The sequence below is a fragment of the Fringilla coelebs genome (genome assembly GCF_963513975.1).
Source record: "Fringilla coelebs genome assembly, chromosome: 9".
NCBI classification, from domain to species: Eukaryota; Metazoa; Chordata; class Aves; order Passeriformes; family Fringillidae; genus Fringilla; species Fringilla coelebs.
Genome location: NC_140067.1, coordinates 9,545,117 through 9,560,294, shown reverse-complemented (window position 1 = coordinate 9,560,294; position 15,178 = coordinate 9,545,117). Strand labels below are relative to the sequence as shown.

Below are 15,178 nucleotides of genomic sequence, written 5' to 3'. Positions count from 1 at the left end.
CAGCCTCATCCTTATCTCGCAGATAAAGAGCAGACAAGCCGGTGATTATCCCCTATCAGGAACCGATGACTAATCTGTCTACCATGAGCGCTTATCCGGCCCCATCGTAGGTATCCCAGACGCTTGCACTCTTAATATCCTCCTCCCCACCATTCTGCCCGCCGCTCCCAGCTGCAGCCATCCAGAGCAGCCTCGACTGCCTCCACAGGGTCACCTGTCTGTCTACAGGGACCAGGAGGGCATGGTCACCTGGGATGACCCATCCCACCAAAGCTCAGCTCATCCCTCATCCCTCACCACGGCCGTGGCCGCTGTGACAGATTAAGGAGGAGGAGGTCGCAAAATGCAAAAAGTAGGTGCGTTCTTTGGGGGTTCCCGGGGCTACCCCGCCGTGCCGGCTGCTCACACGTAGCGTTAGCGACGGAAAGCCCGAGCAGCGAGGAAGGGAGCGCGCAGCTAAATAAAACCTCCTCCTCCCACGCAACACATTGAGCACTTCGCACGTTGGGGTTCGGGCCGCAGCCAAATTAGCAACGCGCCTCCCGCGCCTCCAAATAAAGCCCGAATTTGCTTGTAAATGTATTTTTCTCTCCCATAAAAGATTCAGAGAGAGGGCTGTAATAGCAAATTCCCACACGTGCAGCACAACCCGGCAGATAACGGGCGGGCCAATTACGCTGGGGAGCTGGATAAACATTTAAGAGCAAACAACGGGATTTGTGCTGGGTTTAAATATTAATGGCAGGATTTGTCCACTTCCCCTTGCCAACGTTCACACCGTGGGGGCTTCGGCAGCGGCATGCCGTGACGCAGCTGATGAGTGATTCCATGTCTCAGCTCCAAAGGAGCTGGGAACGGCATGTAAAACAGCCCGGCGCCTGCATAACACATTTCTCATATAGCAGCATTCGTGCTCCAAAGAGCCCTGTTTCAGATGTGCTGGATCTTGGTCCTGCCGGATTCAGATTTAAGGAAACACCATTGCACATCTTGAGTGGAAAGAGTGTTTCACCAGCCCGTTTACACTGGCTGTAGAAACTGAGATAAAAATGCAATCCATCACACCCCTGCTGGGCTCCCCCCTCACTGGAAGCTCGGGGGTTTAACTGTTTGACAGCCAAGAGAGACTTGGCAAATACAATGACTGAGGAAAAAGGACTGGAAAAATCTACAAATTAGAAAACAGAGTCAAGTCAGGCACGGAAAATTCAATTCCTTGCTCAGAAATTAGCTGCCCAATATGAAGAAAACAAAAGGGGCTCCTGGAATGGGAAGCTGCAGGTTTCCAGGGCTGAGGAGGCAGTAGGACCTTGTGGGTCACACCAAAGCATTGTCACATCCCAAACCCAAGCTCCTGAACCCAAGAAGGGGAGATACATCAGCTGAGTTGTGTGGAAAGCACTCCCAGAACATCTGACTTGAAGCAGGATTGGTGATACAAAGAAAAGGGCATGATTCTAATTTTTAACCAGTACCTGGAGCTGATTAAGTGATGCTAAAAGCCACCCAGTGATAAGGGTGGCTGCTCCAGCATCTCCCTTATGGTCATTTCACCCGACTGTGCCCAGCACCCAGCAGTGGTTTGGGGCCTGGCCGTGCCAGCCCCGGGGTCAGCGGTGCCTGGAGCAGGGCTGGCTGTCGTGGTGGCCATTCACAAGGGCCATCTCATGACTGCACATGGTGGTGTTGCTGAATGCCTCCAGGCTCCTCTGCAGCGTCCAGAGAGAAAACAGATGTGAAGGATCAGCTCAGGGCGGGGGGTGGGGAGGACATGGACAAATAAGCAAACGGCAGAAAACCTTGAAGAGAAAATAACCAGGCACCAGAAAGGAAATGAACTCTAACAAGGGATTAAAAATAGCAGCAGAGCAAGGAATCCAGCTCCGCCAAGACTCCCGGTTCGTTTTCAAGTGGAGGCAAGTCAGAAGGAGCTGCCAGGGCAGCCAGAAGATTCACATACACCTGACAGCACCGGGGCAAGGGAATCCAGACTGGCTCCCAGCATGCTGGACAGAGCAATGTGGTCCAGCTGGTACCAGTACCTGGTGCAGCCAACTTTGGAAGCTGCTTGTCAAGAACCACTCGTGCTCTGGAGTCATTTGGCAACCCCAGTCACTCTGCAAGACAAGGGGAAGAGCTGCCTTTCTCTCCAGCACTCAGGTGTGTTTTTTCCCTCAAATCCACCACAGCTCAGCAAACAGGAACATGAATGCCCTGGAGATCTGACCTTCTCCTCCTCCCCTGCAGGAAAGCAGAATTTCAAATAGATTTAACTGGTGCTGCCCTCCAGACGCTGTCTCGAGATGACCTGAAAGTCAAAGAGTGCCCGAGGACTCCTCAAACATCAGCCTTGGCTCAGTGTGACAGGACAGGCAGGGACTTCCTGCACACTGACCTGGCAGCAAACTCGCTGTGCACAACGAGGAAGGTGGGACATTATTAGCCCAGGATTTGAAGGAAAGCTTAAGGTGGTCAAGAATGCATGTAGGACAAAAGGGAATGGATGAGGCAGCAGGCTTGTTATGGTTCTTGCATAAGGAGATCTGCTTTTCCCCTGCCAAAGCCTGAGGGACCATTCCTGTTCATGGTTTTCCAAAAGTCCTCTCCTCCAAGGAAGCTCCCAAGACCCTGCAGGACCACAGAGGCCTCTTGGTGATTCACATGGCTTGTCCTCAGAGGGAGTTGCCCCTGCACCTTGCGACAGCAGAGGTTTTGTGGCTTTTCTCACTTCTGGTTGAGAAGAGCATCCCAAGCCCTTTGATGGCACCAGCTGAGCACCGCAGATACAGTGTCATCCACTGGCATTTCTGTGGGCCAGACAGACCACCTCAGCCACAACTCCTGGGCTGAGGGCAGCAGCACCCTCTGCCATGTCCACATGCTGCTCAAGCTTGGTGAGTTACAGAACTGCAAATATGGGGTCTGACAAAATCTCCTGCTCCTTACGCAAGGAAGGGGAGAATTCATCAATGATGCATGAAGGGTACCTCTAAGCCCCAAATCTGGGCCCACAGGCACTGTGCCACCACCTTTAAGCTCACAGAAGAGTGGATGGAACAGGGTGCCAAGGTGGCCACCACCAGATGATCCTCATTCCCTTGGAGTCCCAGCTGTTGGATGCAAACTTTCCAGCAGCAGCTTCTGGCTGCCCCCAGCATTCTACCCACCAGGAGAGACCAAGCAGCCATGAGTCACTTTTGCTGGCACAGTAACATCCTCGCAGCCTTGCTCTGTGCCAGGCAGCCACACTGCTGGCTTTGTCCCCTTGGGGAGGAGCATTGAAACCTACCCTGGTCTCCTCCCTCCAGCTGCCACTCCAGACGCCAAGCGTGGAGGTGCCAGACACGGGAGATGCTCTTGCTGGCACACGCTGCCCTTTGCAGCCAAGCCACGGGAGCAGAAACGTGACCCACTTCAGCAGGCGGAGGTCAAGCGGGGAGCAGAGCGGCAGGCACACACCTAGGCTCTGCTTGGACTGAATCCTTCGGGAACACGCAAGCGCCTTGGCTGCGCTCCAAGACTCCATCATTACTGGATAGTTTGCATTTCCTTCTAGGAAGACAGCCGGGAAGATCGGCACGCGGTGCACAGCCCGCGGCTACAGACTCCTGCAAGGAACAAAGCTCCAGTGCCCGGAGCTGAGTGCGCCAGACAATGGCCAGTAATTTTCTCTGCCATTCAGGCTCTGCAGGAGGAGAAGGAGCATCCCTGAAAGCCTTATTTTACAAAACCAGACAACCCCCTTGCACAAGGGGCATTCCCCAGCCAGCCTGGTGCAAAACCAGCTCCTCAATCCTACAAGCTCACCATATAAACAAGGAAAGAGGAATCCTTTGAGTGACCAGAGGCAGGCGAGGAAGACCTGATGCTGATACGAAGCTCAACAGACCTACTCTCAAAAGAAGGAGGGGCAGGGAAAAAAGAAGGATTTCCAGAAAGAACATTCTTGCTCCAGGGTGTAATGACTTCAGGTGTCCAGTGCACACAGTGGGTTACTGTTTGGGTTGCAGAGGCTGGCCTGCCAAAAGACACCTTGGCCCCAACCCCAAGGCTGGGGTGTGACCCCAGGGGTCAAGAAATGCACATAAAGCTCTATGTAGAGCACAGCTTAAAGAATTACAAACCCCAGGACCATTGACCCACTACAAATGCATGATTGACAGCTGGGAAGGGCAAGATGGTGGACAAATTTGGATCCACTTCACCTGGAGACCCCAGAACTCCTCTCCCACAAACAAGCCCCCATGGCTGCAGCCCTTCCTCACCCTGGGGTCAAGCAGGTCTGCAGTGTAGCTGGTTGCACTGTGGCTGTGCTTCTGGCAGGACCAAGAGGGCAAAACTTGCAACACTGTCTGGGATCAAGAATCGAAGCCCTAGACAGCATCACTATGAACTTGAATGTGAGGGGTTTGGAGGCATCCTTTTCACAGGAAGCAACATTTATGAGCTATAGATCACCTCAAGAGCGTGTCAACATATGAAGGCTGATCTGCATCCTTTCCAGGGTGAGACAAAGCTGCTCTCCTGCTTGCAGAGGTGTTTACTCACTTGTGACCAGCCGGGCAGCCACAGAGATGTCAGATAGGTGCCACCCTCTGTGGAGTGACCACATCTCGGTTGGTTTAAAATCGCACACGTGTGTAAATTTGCAGCAAGTTTGAAGGGAGTGAGAATTTTTGCTTTGTTGTTTTTTTTTTTTAACCACTTGTAAAAACAAGAAGCAGATATTGAACTGGAGCCAACATCTGTATCTTTGTAAGACTCTCAACCACCAGCCTTTTGCTGACTCTAGAACAATAAATATTCAGAGCCTTAAAAGATCTACTTCAAGCTGCTTAGGAGAAAGCAGCCTCAAACAATGGCCAGGAAGGGATCTTGCCCAGCCTCAGCTTCAGTAGATCAGTTCACAGAGGGAATGGCCCTCACCAGATCCTTGCAGCATCACAGCTCTTCATTCTTTTACAAAGTCAAAAATTGAAGGCACCCCTGCAAAAGCCAGTTAGTTAGAGCACAACCACCCATGCAGCAGATGTGGCCCAGCAGAGGAGACAAAGGCCTCTCCCAAGGTAGGAACAGGAACTACCAGATAGAGAGAGATGAACACATCTAAGATCAGAGCTGCCATCACCCCCATGGTGATGGTGAACCTCTGGCCTTACTTCTCTACATGTGGATTCAACTAGTTCAGATGGTATTTTAGGCTGCATATGGGGCTTTTCATCTTCAGAACACTTAACAGGCACGTGTTAATCCCTGCAACGCCCTTCCGTGGCAGATAAGTGTTTATTATCTCTGCTCTACAGCTGGTGGGACTCGCACAGCGGGAAGCTGCTCATTGTTGCAGACCCTGGGCAACCTCAGCTTCTGGGCTCCTTGAAAAGACACTGTGGGAGATCCCCAAGAGCCTGGGCCACATCCTGGGCCAGTGGAGCAGGGCTGGGCTGGGCACTGTCCCCAGATTTTCAGGGGAGGAAGTCAAAAGCATTTTCCAAACACAAAGCCCCAGGACACACCTCCACTGCCTTTGCGCAGTAGGTAAGAACAGCAGCGCTCAATTATTACGGGCAAATTAATGCCCATGGAGATTAAAGCTTTATCTCCCACCAGCTCAGCCACATCTGACTTAGTGCTGGGCTCAGGCTGACACTGTGTCCCCACGTGCTGGAGGGGCCACATCCCCACTGCACCTCCCTCTCCACAGGGTCCCAGCACCACATCCTTGGCTTCTCCATTCTACTCTGAGCTGTGCCTTGTGCACCACCAGCCTGTCAGCTCTGCCTCTTCCTGCCTGTTGAAGCCCATGTTTGACAGACAAACACATAAAGAAGAGGAGAGGGCAGGCTGGGGACACCCCAGCCATGTGGTCCCAACACCCATGCATTATCATCAGTGTGACACTACCAGCCCTTTCTGTGCAGCAAAAGACAAATGTAAAATGAAGGACACCACCATGGGCACCAAAACCACCACCCCAGCCCCAAACACAGAGCCAGGGTCACACAGTGAGGAGGGAGAAATTACCGTGCACTTGGTTGATCTCAGAGTTGGATGACAGGATCTCATCAGCCAACTTTTGGGCGGTGGGCAGCACCTCGGTGTGGTGTGCTGTGATCAAATACTGAACAAACTTCTGGAGCTGGTCCCTGTTCATCTGGAAAAGGGTCTCTGAGATGGGAAGACGGAGTTTGACCTGGTCTGGCTTGCGGATCCTGTACAGTGAAAGCGCCACGACGTGAGCGCAGTAAAAAATGTCCTTGTTCCCACAGCCGCACGTCACGGAGGTGATTTTGCAGCGGTCGAAGCTGATGGCCACCTTGTAGGTCATCTCTGGTTCTGTCGCAGTCGCTGGCTCTGTTACTGTTCCACTGAGGTGGAACCCTGGAGAGGGAAAGAAGGAGAGGGAAAGGTCAGGTTAGCTTCCCTCTGACCACAACCACCTATGCCAGCTCTGGCAGGAAGGAAAGCCAAGACTGTTTGTGCGTCTCTCTGATATACCAAGGAGTGCAGCACCCAGCACAGCCCATCCCCGTGGCTTACACCCAGCAACACCCAGCCCGTGTATACAAACACACTTCTGCACCAACACACACACACAGCCAGACTCATCGGCGGCGAGTTTATTTAACAGCCAAACCCTCAGGGGAAGAGCGAAGCTGCTCGGTTCCCATTTGTTTAAGTATCTCAGACTGTTTCTCTCCTGGGAGTCATTTCCATCCACGCCTCCCTCTCGCTGAATTTGCAACTCACATGAGTGAGGGCTGGTAGAAAAAGACCACATTTGCTTTTCTTTGATGAGGCAGACAAAAAAATCCACAAACTAAATACAAAGCAATTCCAGCTTTGGTCTCTCAACCAGGTAGAGTGCTCCAGGGCATGGTCACAGCTCTGAGCTCTTCCACACAGTGGAAACAAAGAGCAGGGACAGGAGCTATGCACAATCCAAACCACAGCTGGGGGAAAACCGTTCCCTTAGTTCCACAAATCGTTCACACCAATGTTATGGTGCTCCTGATAGTTGCCACCATGCAGAAAGGGGGTGCAGTGCCTTCAGGCACAAACCCCCCAGAAGGACCAAACACAGGTGAGGAAAATGAAATGCGCTCAGAAAGTCCCATGGGTCCAAAGAAATGTGGATGTACCAAGCAAGTGAGGGACTAAGTCAGTGAGGTAAGACTGACTGATGGATGCCTATCAACCTCGCTTTGAATGGGAGCCTCAGAAGTCCTCACGATCCAGCTGCTGAGTGGGTTCAACAACAACACTCTGCACTTGCTCAGCCACCTGGAAAAGGGATATCTTTGTTTCTCACACTCATCTGCCTTGTTCCTCCAAGAGAGTGAGGGTGCACCAGGAGGTTAATTAACACAACCAGGGCAATCTGGTGGCCCCCTGTCAGAACATGGTGTGGGACCTGGCACCTCACAGTGCCCATCCCAGCCATCCTCCCTGAGGAGGATGCTCACTTTTCTCCGTGCCACTGCAACCTTATTAAGCCTGTGTATGTACAGGTCCCTGCAGAGCCTGCCATCCCCTTGGAGAAGGCAGCAGACAGCTGAGAGCCCTACAATTAGCGACAGAAAAGGAGAAGGGGTGGGGGGGTGAAGATTAAAATACATTAACTGCATCAAACCCTTGTGCGTTTGCCAGCTCTTACAAAGGCTTTCGGAGACAAATTCTACCAGAGGTTTTTAATAAATGGCATCAAAACCAGCTATTCACTGCCAGTCTCTTTAAAGCCACGCCAAAAACCACATTCAAATCTGATTAAGCGTCAAGGAGGTCTGCTTTTACTTTTGTGCTGGGGCGGGGGAAAAGCAGACCTGTTCTGCTGCCATCACCCAAAAGCCACCCCATGTGGCCAGCAGAGCAAGAGGGGAGGGATGCACAGCCCTGCACTTCCCTGCCCTCCCTGCTCGCAGGAGCAGCGTGGCTGTGGAGGTGCTGGGCTCGGCGCCGCGGGAGCAGCACGGCCAGGGGCTGATGAGCCTCCCCCTCCACACAAGCCCGTCCCCTGGCAGCCAAACTATATAAATCCAGAGGATAAACTCCAAAGTGTTTATGTTTTACCACTTCTCTGGTTTGCAATGCTTGGCAGGCGGCTCCGACTCACTGCCAGTTTCTCCCTAGTTTACTTTTTGAACAAGTTAAAGGGACTGGAAACCGCGTTCCTGAGCAAGTATGTACGTATATCCTCATATGTATGCCCGCACACACATATATAAAACACTCTAGGACAAATTACTGGCCATAAACACTGCCTTGAAATGCTTACTTTAACATGACTGTGGGCCAGACTCCACTTGGGGCTAACTGGTGTAAGGCTGGAGGAACTCATTTAACCAAATTATCTTATATGTTTCAGACAGGTATAAGTCTAAAAATATATCAGCTGTGGTCTGATTCAGCCTCTCACGACAGCATATTTGTCCAGATATTTCTCAGGATATTCTCAGGCATCCCAAAAGCTGCGCTCTCCCATCTGCTCCAAGAGCTGGTCCTCACAATTCATATCAGGACATTCATTATGTCAATGACTGCCAAGTTCATCTGGCACTCGAGCCCCAAGTCAAGTGTTGGTTTAGATTTTAGCTGTGGTGACAGCAGGTCTGTAGGATAAACTAGGAACTCTACAAAACATTTATCAAAAGTTGAGTCAGAAATTAAACATGGGGGGAGTGGAAGAGAGATGAGCTGGCAGGAACAGAGGCATTATTTGTGAATATTTACATTAACGTGAGGTCGGACTGCAGCTACCACACTGCAGCCGAGTCTGCACCCCAGCACCATGGCTGCTGAGCACACAAGCTCAGCAGTGATGGCCATCACAGCCCCAGAGGAGAGTGGTGGCTAAAAGGTAGGTTTTGGTGTGGTTACTTCATCGTCCATCGAAGCACACACTCCTGCTCCACACAGAACACTGATGCTATCATCAAAAAGCTATAGGTAGCCCTGGAAAAGTACAGCTGCCACTGTACCCTCCTCTCTGCTCACCTTACATCCTAGAAGAAAGAAGCATCCTAGGAGCTGTGATACCAGCACTTCAGTAGAGAGAAACATAGCCCTGATCACTGACATAGGGTCTGGATAGCACTGAGAGCAAAGACACACTCTCCTCTGTATCCTCCCTGTACATTCAATTTAAGACATTCCTACAGCCCAGTGCTTATCTAGGACTTCATCTTCTGTTCTTCACATAAGCTAACTTGGTGTTTGATTTGCTGCCAGCAAAGCGACAGTGGCAAGGCTTGAAAACCATGGAAAATAAATAATTAAATACCAACTTTGTAACTACAGATTCATTATGCCCCTCCAGAGTCTAGCTTTGTCCCAAGATCTTCACCTTTTCCTTGCCCCAGAACACCCTCTCCTACTTTTACCACAGAAGCTTCCCAGTGGATGTCTCTTTGATCGAGGTTGTAAAAGGAGCTGAGTGTTCATAACTGCCCCAGAAAAAGCACAGAAAGGTGCCATGAATGTTCACAGGCACACAGGGCATGATGAGCTCATCTCTTTCTAATCCCATTCATCCAACCCATCAAAAGGGGACAAAATTGGAGGAAGAACCTTCCTTGTTTTACTGCCACAGGACATTGTGCCTCTGATTTAAATGAAAACAGATCCTGGAATTGTTTTCCAGGAGTTTGTGAGTTCCACATAGGTGGGACTTACAAACTTGTCATCTGGGCAGCATTCTCCTCTTTGGAGCTGATAAACCCTGCAGGCTGGGAGGAGGATGGATCCACAAAAAATAAAATAAAAAATCCTGGGCTCTCCAACAGCTACAAAGGATCAAGCCTTTAGCAGGGATCCAGTGCAGGAGACTTTGCTATTTGGACAACAGTATTAACACCTCGAAGCATCTTTAACCAAGATGGTGAACTCTGATATCTAAACCTACTTGACCAAAAGGAGTTATGCAAACTCTTCCAGTTCTGTTAGAGCAGAAAGCCTTTCAATGGGACATCTTTAACTCAGATATCCTCATGCCAACCATCAGGAGAAACCACTAGCCTGTCCTGCAGCTCCAAACTACCGTGAGACCAGCTGCAAAGACCCTTTCCTTTGTGTCCTTCAGCAAATCACTGAAGATAAAGCAAACATTTAGGCTGGTAATATTGAAATACCTGGAATCTGGAGACAGGCAGATGTCCAGATGGAAATTTAAACCCCAAAAGCAAGCAAAACCCAGGCACAGCCCCTTCCCTTCTCATAACTGTGGCACCAACACTTGCAAGAGAGAGGAGGACTCCTCCACACCTACCACACTAGCTGGGAACCCGAGTGCTCAGCTCTGCTCCCTCTGGCAGTTGCTGCTCACAGCCATCCCTCAGATTTCACACTGCAGCCCAGACTGAAGTCACAGTTGTCATTTGCTAAGTTGCGCCATTCGGAAAAAATGAGCTCTTCCTTCCCAGGCGTGGCGGTCGCCTGCCGCTCCCAGAGCATTGGCACAGTCCTGCAGGGGTGGAAAGCACCACAGAGCTGCAGCCACCTGCAGGACCTAACCCTGAGGGTGCTGCACCGGCACAGCTGTGTGAGAGGATGATGGCCAGTAACACACAGGTAACGTGGGGAACATTTCTTCATGGCACTGTGGTTCTTCTGTCTCCTCCACAGCCCTTTCTCTGTCTTTGTGATAACCCTGAAGGGGGGCAAGGAATGGCCCAGTAGAGGGGAAAATGCACCACATCCATGCCCTGAGCATGGACCACTGGTGGGATGTACCTAGACCATGTACATAAAGAACTCACAACCACACCTAGCTGTCAAAACCTCAAGTAACCCGAGTACCTGAGGCTGATATTTTGGGCAGCCTCTGTCAGGAGCCACGTGATGGAAAGTCCATCCACGCAGCTTCCTGAAGGCACCAGCCACATCCCCTTGCATCATAGCCAGAGAGGGGTGGCTGGGGCAGACAGCAGCTTGGCTGCTCACTGCTCTTGTACTCCGTGCTCAGCTCCCAGGATTCTCCACCTCTAGCCACACTAACCCCACTCCAAATCTCTGTTTGGGGAGCTCTGTCTTGAGGCAGGCAGGAGCTCTGTGAAACCAAATGGAAAAGAATAGATGGATATTTACGGGGCTTAGCAGATGTACATGAGGTAAACTGAAATTCTCAGTGCAAGTTGTATACACTAGGTTAACGTGACCCAAATATGTTTTTTTAAAATTTCCAAACCACAGCGGAAAGTTATTTTAAACTAAAGTGATTCCAAGCTCTTTAGTGATTAAATGGACTGCAGCTCCAGCTCCTAGTGGAAAAACCATTTGTTTTTCCAGTGTGTGAAAGCCATAACTAGCAATGAATAATAATTGCCGCACCCGAGTGTTATTTATAAGCCATTCTCAGTCACATTTCCATGCCTCGAAACAGCAGCTTTCTAAACATGAACTCAAAATCGGTCAATATTTGTAATGTAGAAAACACCCACGGGAGGAAGGTGTCGGTGTGCTCAGGCGGTGGGAAGAGGAGGTTAGTAAAATCTCCCAAAGCTTTCCAGCTTCTAGATCAATTCCTCCAGCCGGCTGATGCTGACAATTGCTCAGTCCCTGACCTTGCAGTTGGAAAGGAGATGGGCTCATGAACTCATTTGCACATGACAATGCTCCAGCAAAGTGAATCATCTGCCTCCGATAGTAACGAGAGTACGGCGTGCTCCAGCCCTCCCGGGCTCCATTCAACCAGCACAGGGCTGGCCTTTTGTGCTGCCAGTGCAAGAAAGACTCTGCTGAAGATGTGTGCAATTAAACCCACTTTTCTTGTTGCTCTTTTGATTCAGCGGCTCAATGAGAGGCACCCTAGGCAGGTGTTGTCACACACAGATAAAATGTGCCTTTTCAGAGCACTGGCAGACAGAAAGAAAGAGGGTAAGGCTGAATCAATTGCCATTTCTCCCTTGCAAAATAGGGAACCCAGGCTTCCAGAGAGTCAATGAGCAGAGCTGCTATGAGTTTCCATCCTCCCTCCTCTCCAAAGCTATTCTGTTTTGTGATGGCAGGCAAAGGTGCTGCTGTTGGGACAGACTTTGGCAGGGATGAAGGAGGCAGGCGCTGGCTGGCCAGGAGGATGCCGCCCCAGCAGAACGCAGCCACACTTCTGCTGCTAAAAGATTTCCCTCTGCAGCCCTTCTCCCTGTCCCTACCACGCTCCTGTCCTTGCCCAGTCATTACCATCCTGGAAAAGCACCTCCACTTTCACAGAGCTAACAAAGACCATTAATATCACCCCAGGAAGGAGCCATGCCCGCAGCTGAGCTGCCGCAGGAGGAGCCGAAACAAAGGGATATGGATGAGTCGGAGAGTATGCACGGTGCCTGCAAGGGTCCCCACGCACACCTACGGCCCCAGGCACCAACTACCCCATGTTTGGGAGAAATACTCTTCCATCACCTCTCCAGGCAGGCCAGGGAAGAAGGAAGAGCTGCAGCTGTAAACAGAGGAGATGGAATGGGGCTGTTTGTGCTGGAGGGAGCCGTAAGCTCCTCTGAGCAGCTGAGTAAGCTGGAGGGACGCTCTCTCTGCCATCTGCTCCGATCCCACAACACCTCCTGCAAATGAAGAGTCAATCCGCTGGTTTCTATCCCTGTTAACCTCTAATCAGCCAAGAGGACCGGCCTCTGCCTTGCTCTTTATCCGAGCCAGCTAATGCGTGAAGTACACCGCGCTTCCCATCTGCTCCAGCATTACTAGAGTTAAAGGACAAAGCCGTTTCCCTGTCCCGAGCATTCACTTACACAGATGCCCTTGTATTAACTCAATTTCTCAGTGATTTCCATTATTACCCTTACGAGATTTCTGGTGTTTGTTTATCTAGGAGCCTGAAATGGAGGTTTTTCCCCTCCCCCTACCCAGCTCAGGGGCTTGGCTGGCCCAAGGCCATGCTCCAGACAACCAGTCCTAATCTGTGATTTTACCCAAAAGTACTACAAAATGTTCTTCATTTTCTCCCCAGCCTGGAGTGCTCTTTGTTGCCCATATAATTCTTAAGAACCAGGTTTTTTGGGTCTTTGATGCCAGCCCCAAAAGCCAAGACCATCCTTTCCAGCATCACCTTCCACAATCTTCCAATACCTGCCCAGAAATGGGTTTTAATCTACCCCAATGTACAACTCTTGCTCTGAAGACATATGGTTTGGGCAAAAAAGAAAAAATACAACTAGTTTTAAAGCTTGAACTGATTTCCTCTGCTAAGGTGTAGCCTTGCAAGCTGAATTCTTCTGCTAGGAGGTCAGATCCAACCAATCTAAATGATGGTTCTGAAGCAACAGAAAGGGCTTGAAGAGAGGATGACTTCACTGCATCTTGGTGTGATGCAATAACTAGTGGCAAAATGCTGTCAAGTCTCTGTTCTTTACTGCTACAGTGTAACTTATAGGCATCTTGAATAGAAAGACTTTTCTTACAAAAATCAGAAATGTGAGAAAGGTGAAGATGTGCAGCACATTTTTAAGCAGAAGCAGTGAATGCGGCATCCTTACAGTCAAGGGAGAAAAAGCAATGCATTTCTGTGACCATTCCCAAGGCATCCAGCCCTCTCCTCTTCTCCCTGTGCTTACAAGCGGCTATATCCGAACAAGGAGCAACATGGTTCCTTGTTAGAGCTCAGGTGTTTGCTCAACAGATGCAGGGTTGTTTTCAAGCATGAAAGAAAATATCCACAGGGAGGAAATTCACTTTTGCCGCAGCTTCCGGGCTCATGCGTGCCATCAGTTGGAGCTGCCACAAAGCAAACCCAGCCCCGTGCTGTCACCACCTCGGCTGCCTCAAGGAAACTGATGGGAGATGCCAAAACTCACACACGAGACTCAGATGGGGTCATCGCCTGACTTCAATGAAGCCACCCAGATTTCCAACAGCTGAGAAGCTGGCTTCTAGCACATAAAAGGGTTCTAATTAGGAATTGCCTCTTATCCCTTCATGCAAGCGTCACCATGATGGGATCACTCAACTTCATCACAGTCAAAAGCAAACAGAGCAGTGCTCTTCCTTCACCACCTTTTTTATGTGGTGATTCACAGAGCTCTTAGCACCACAAAAAAATAATCCTAACCCTTAAAGCAAAGTGCCTCCTATGCCAGAGCCCTTAACCCGTTGCTCCTGGCTTAAGGGCTCCTTCCTGAGTGCCCTCTGCTTGTGGAAGAAGTTGATCCAGAGCCATGGACATCCTTTTCTCTCGAGGTATCTGCTTGCCTTGCTGCCCTGCTTTTCCGAGACATAACCTCCCTCTGGAATTGGCTGCTTTTCCAGGACTTAGCCTGAGGCTGGGGAGCAGCTTTGGATTCTGTCTCCAAACATGCAAAGATAAATTGCATTCAATGCATATTTTACCATTTAAAGCTGCCTCGGGAATGGGCCATCTTCAAATCAAAACACAAATTCAATTTACCAATATCGAAACACAAAAGCAAAACCAAGCCTGAGAAGCTCCTGACTTGTCTTCTTCCCACATTTTGGTCTTGCATAGGGCAGGACTATCTTAACAAGGACCAGAATCAAACCAGGGCATCACACAGCAATGGAGGGAAGCAGGACACCACCCTCATCCTCCCTGAGACATCAGACCTTAAAATAGCAGCTCTACAATTTATAGGGAAGTTATTAGTTATGATTTTCCTGGCCCTCAGATGCCTTCCGAGGGAATGAGGCAGCCTAGATTCAATACAAAAATCTGCTCCAAATTCCTCCCCAAAAAGACACTTTTTCCACTAAGAATAGCTCTTTCATTTTTAAGAGAGCATAAAGTCTGACTTTCTAAGTCACTGGCAGTGCTGTTAAATGAACACTGTATTTACAAAGCATTTCAACAGCATTTCTGGTAATGGTCTCAGTAACAAATTTGTTGAAAAGGTCAATTAACTTCCTTCCGAGAACCTCACTTCTAAGCACAGAAAATGGCTTTGCATTAAAACTGCCTCCCCAAAGTGGAAAAAACTCTAAGGTGACACCATTTTGCCATTTCCGCCCTCCACTCCCCATTCGGGAGCTGAGCACAGACCCCAGGAGAAGGCACCAGAATGACTCCCCTCTCCTGCTGACTTTAACAGCCCTTATTTAGAATAAACCCACCTTTTTTTTTTTTCCTTTTTACATATAGATATATAATTTCACTAAGGAGACCACAGACACACACTTTATATTGCAGAAATATTATTATACTTAAACAGCTTAGCTCACTTCA

The 15,178-nt window shown here is 49.8% G+C and overlaps 1 protein-coding gene across 1 annotated transcript in view; it reads right to left on the bottom strand.

The window, feature by feature from the left end:
- ZSWIM5 (zinc finger SWIM-type containing 5) overlaps window positions 1-15,178 on the bottom strand; it is a gene marked incomplete at its 5' end in the record, with an annotated part of 96,136 nt that overhangs the window by 23,097 nt on the left and 57,861 nt on the right. The window contains one exon of the mRNA XM_084211688.1: window positions 6,022-6,378. Within this exon, the coding sequence (XP_084067814.1) occupies window positions 6,022-6,378 (357 nt within the window). The remainder of the gene's footprint in view (window positions 1-6,021; window positions 6,379-15,178) is intronic.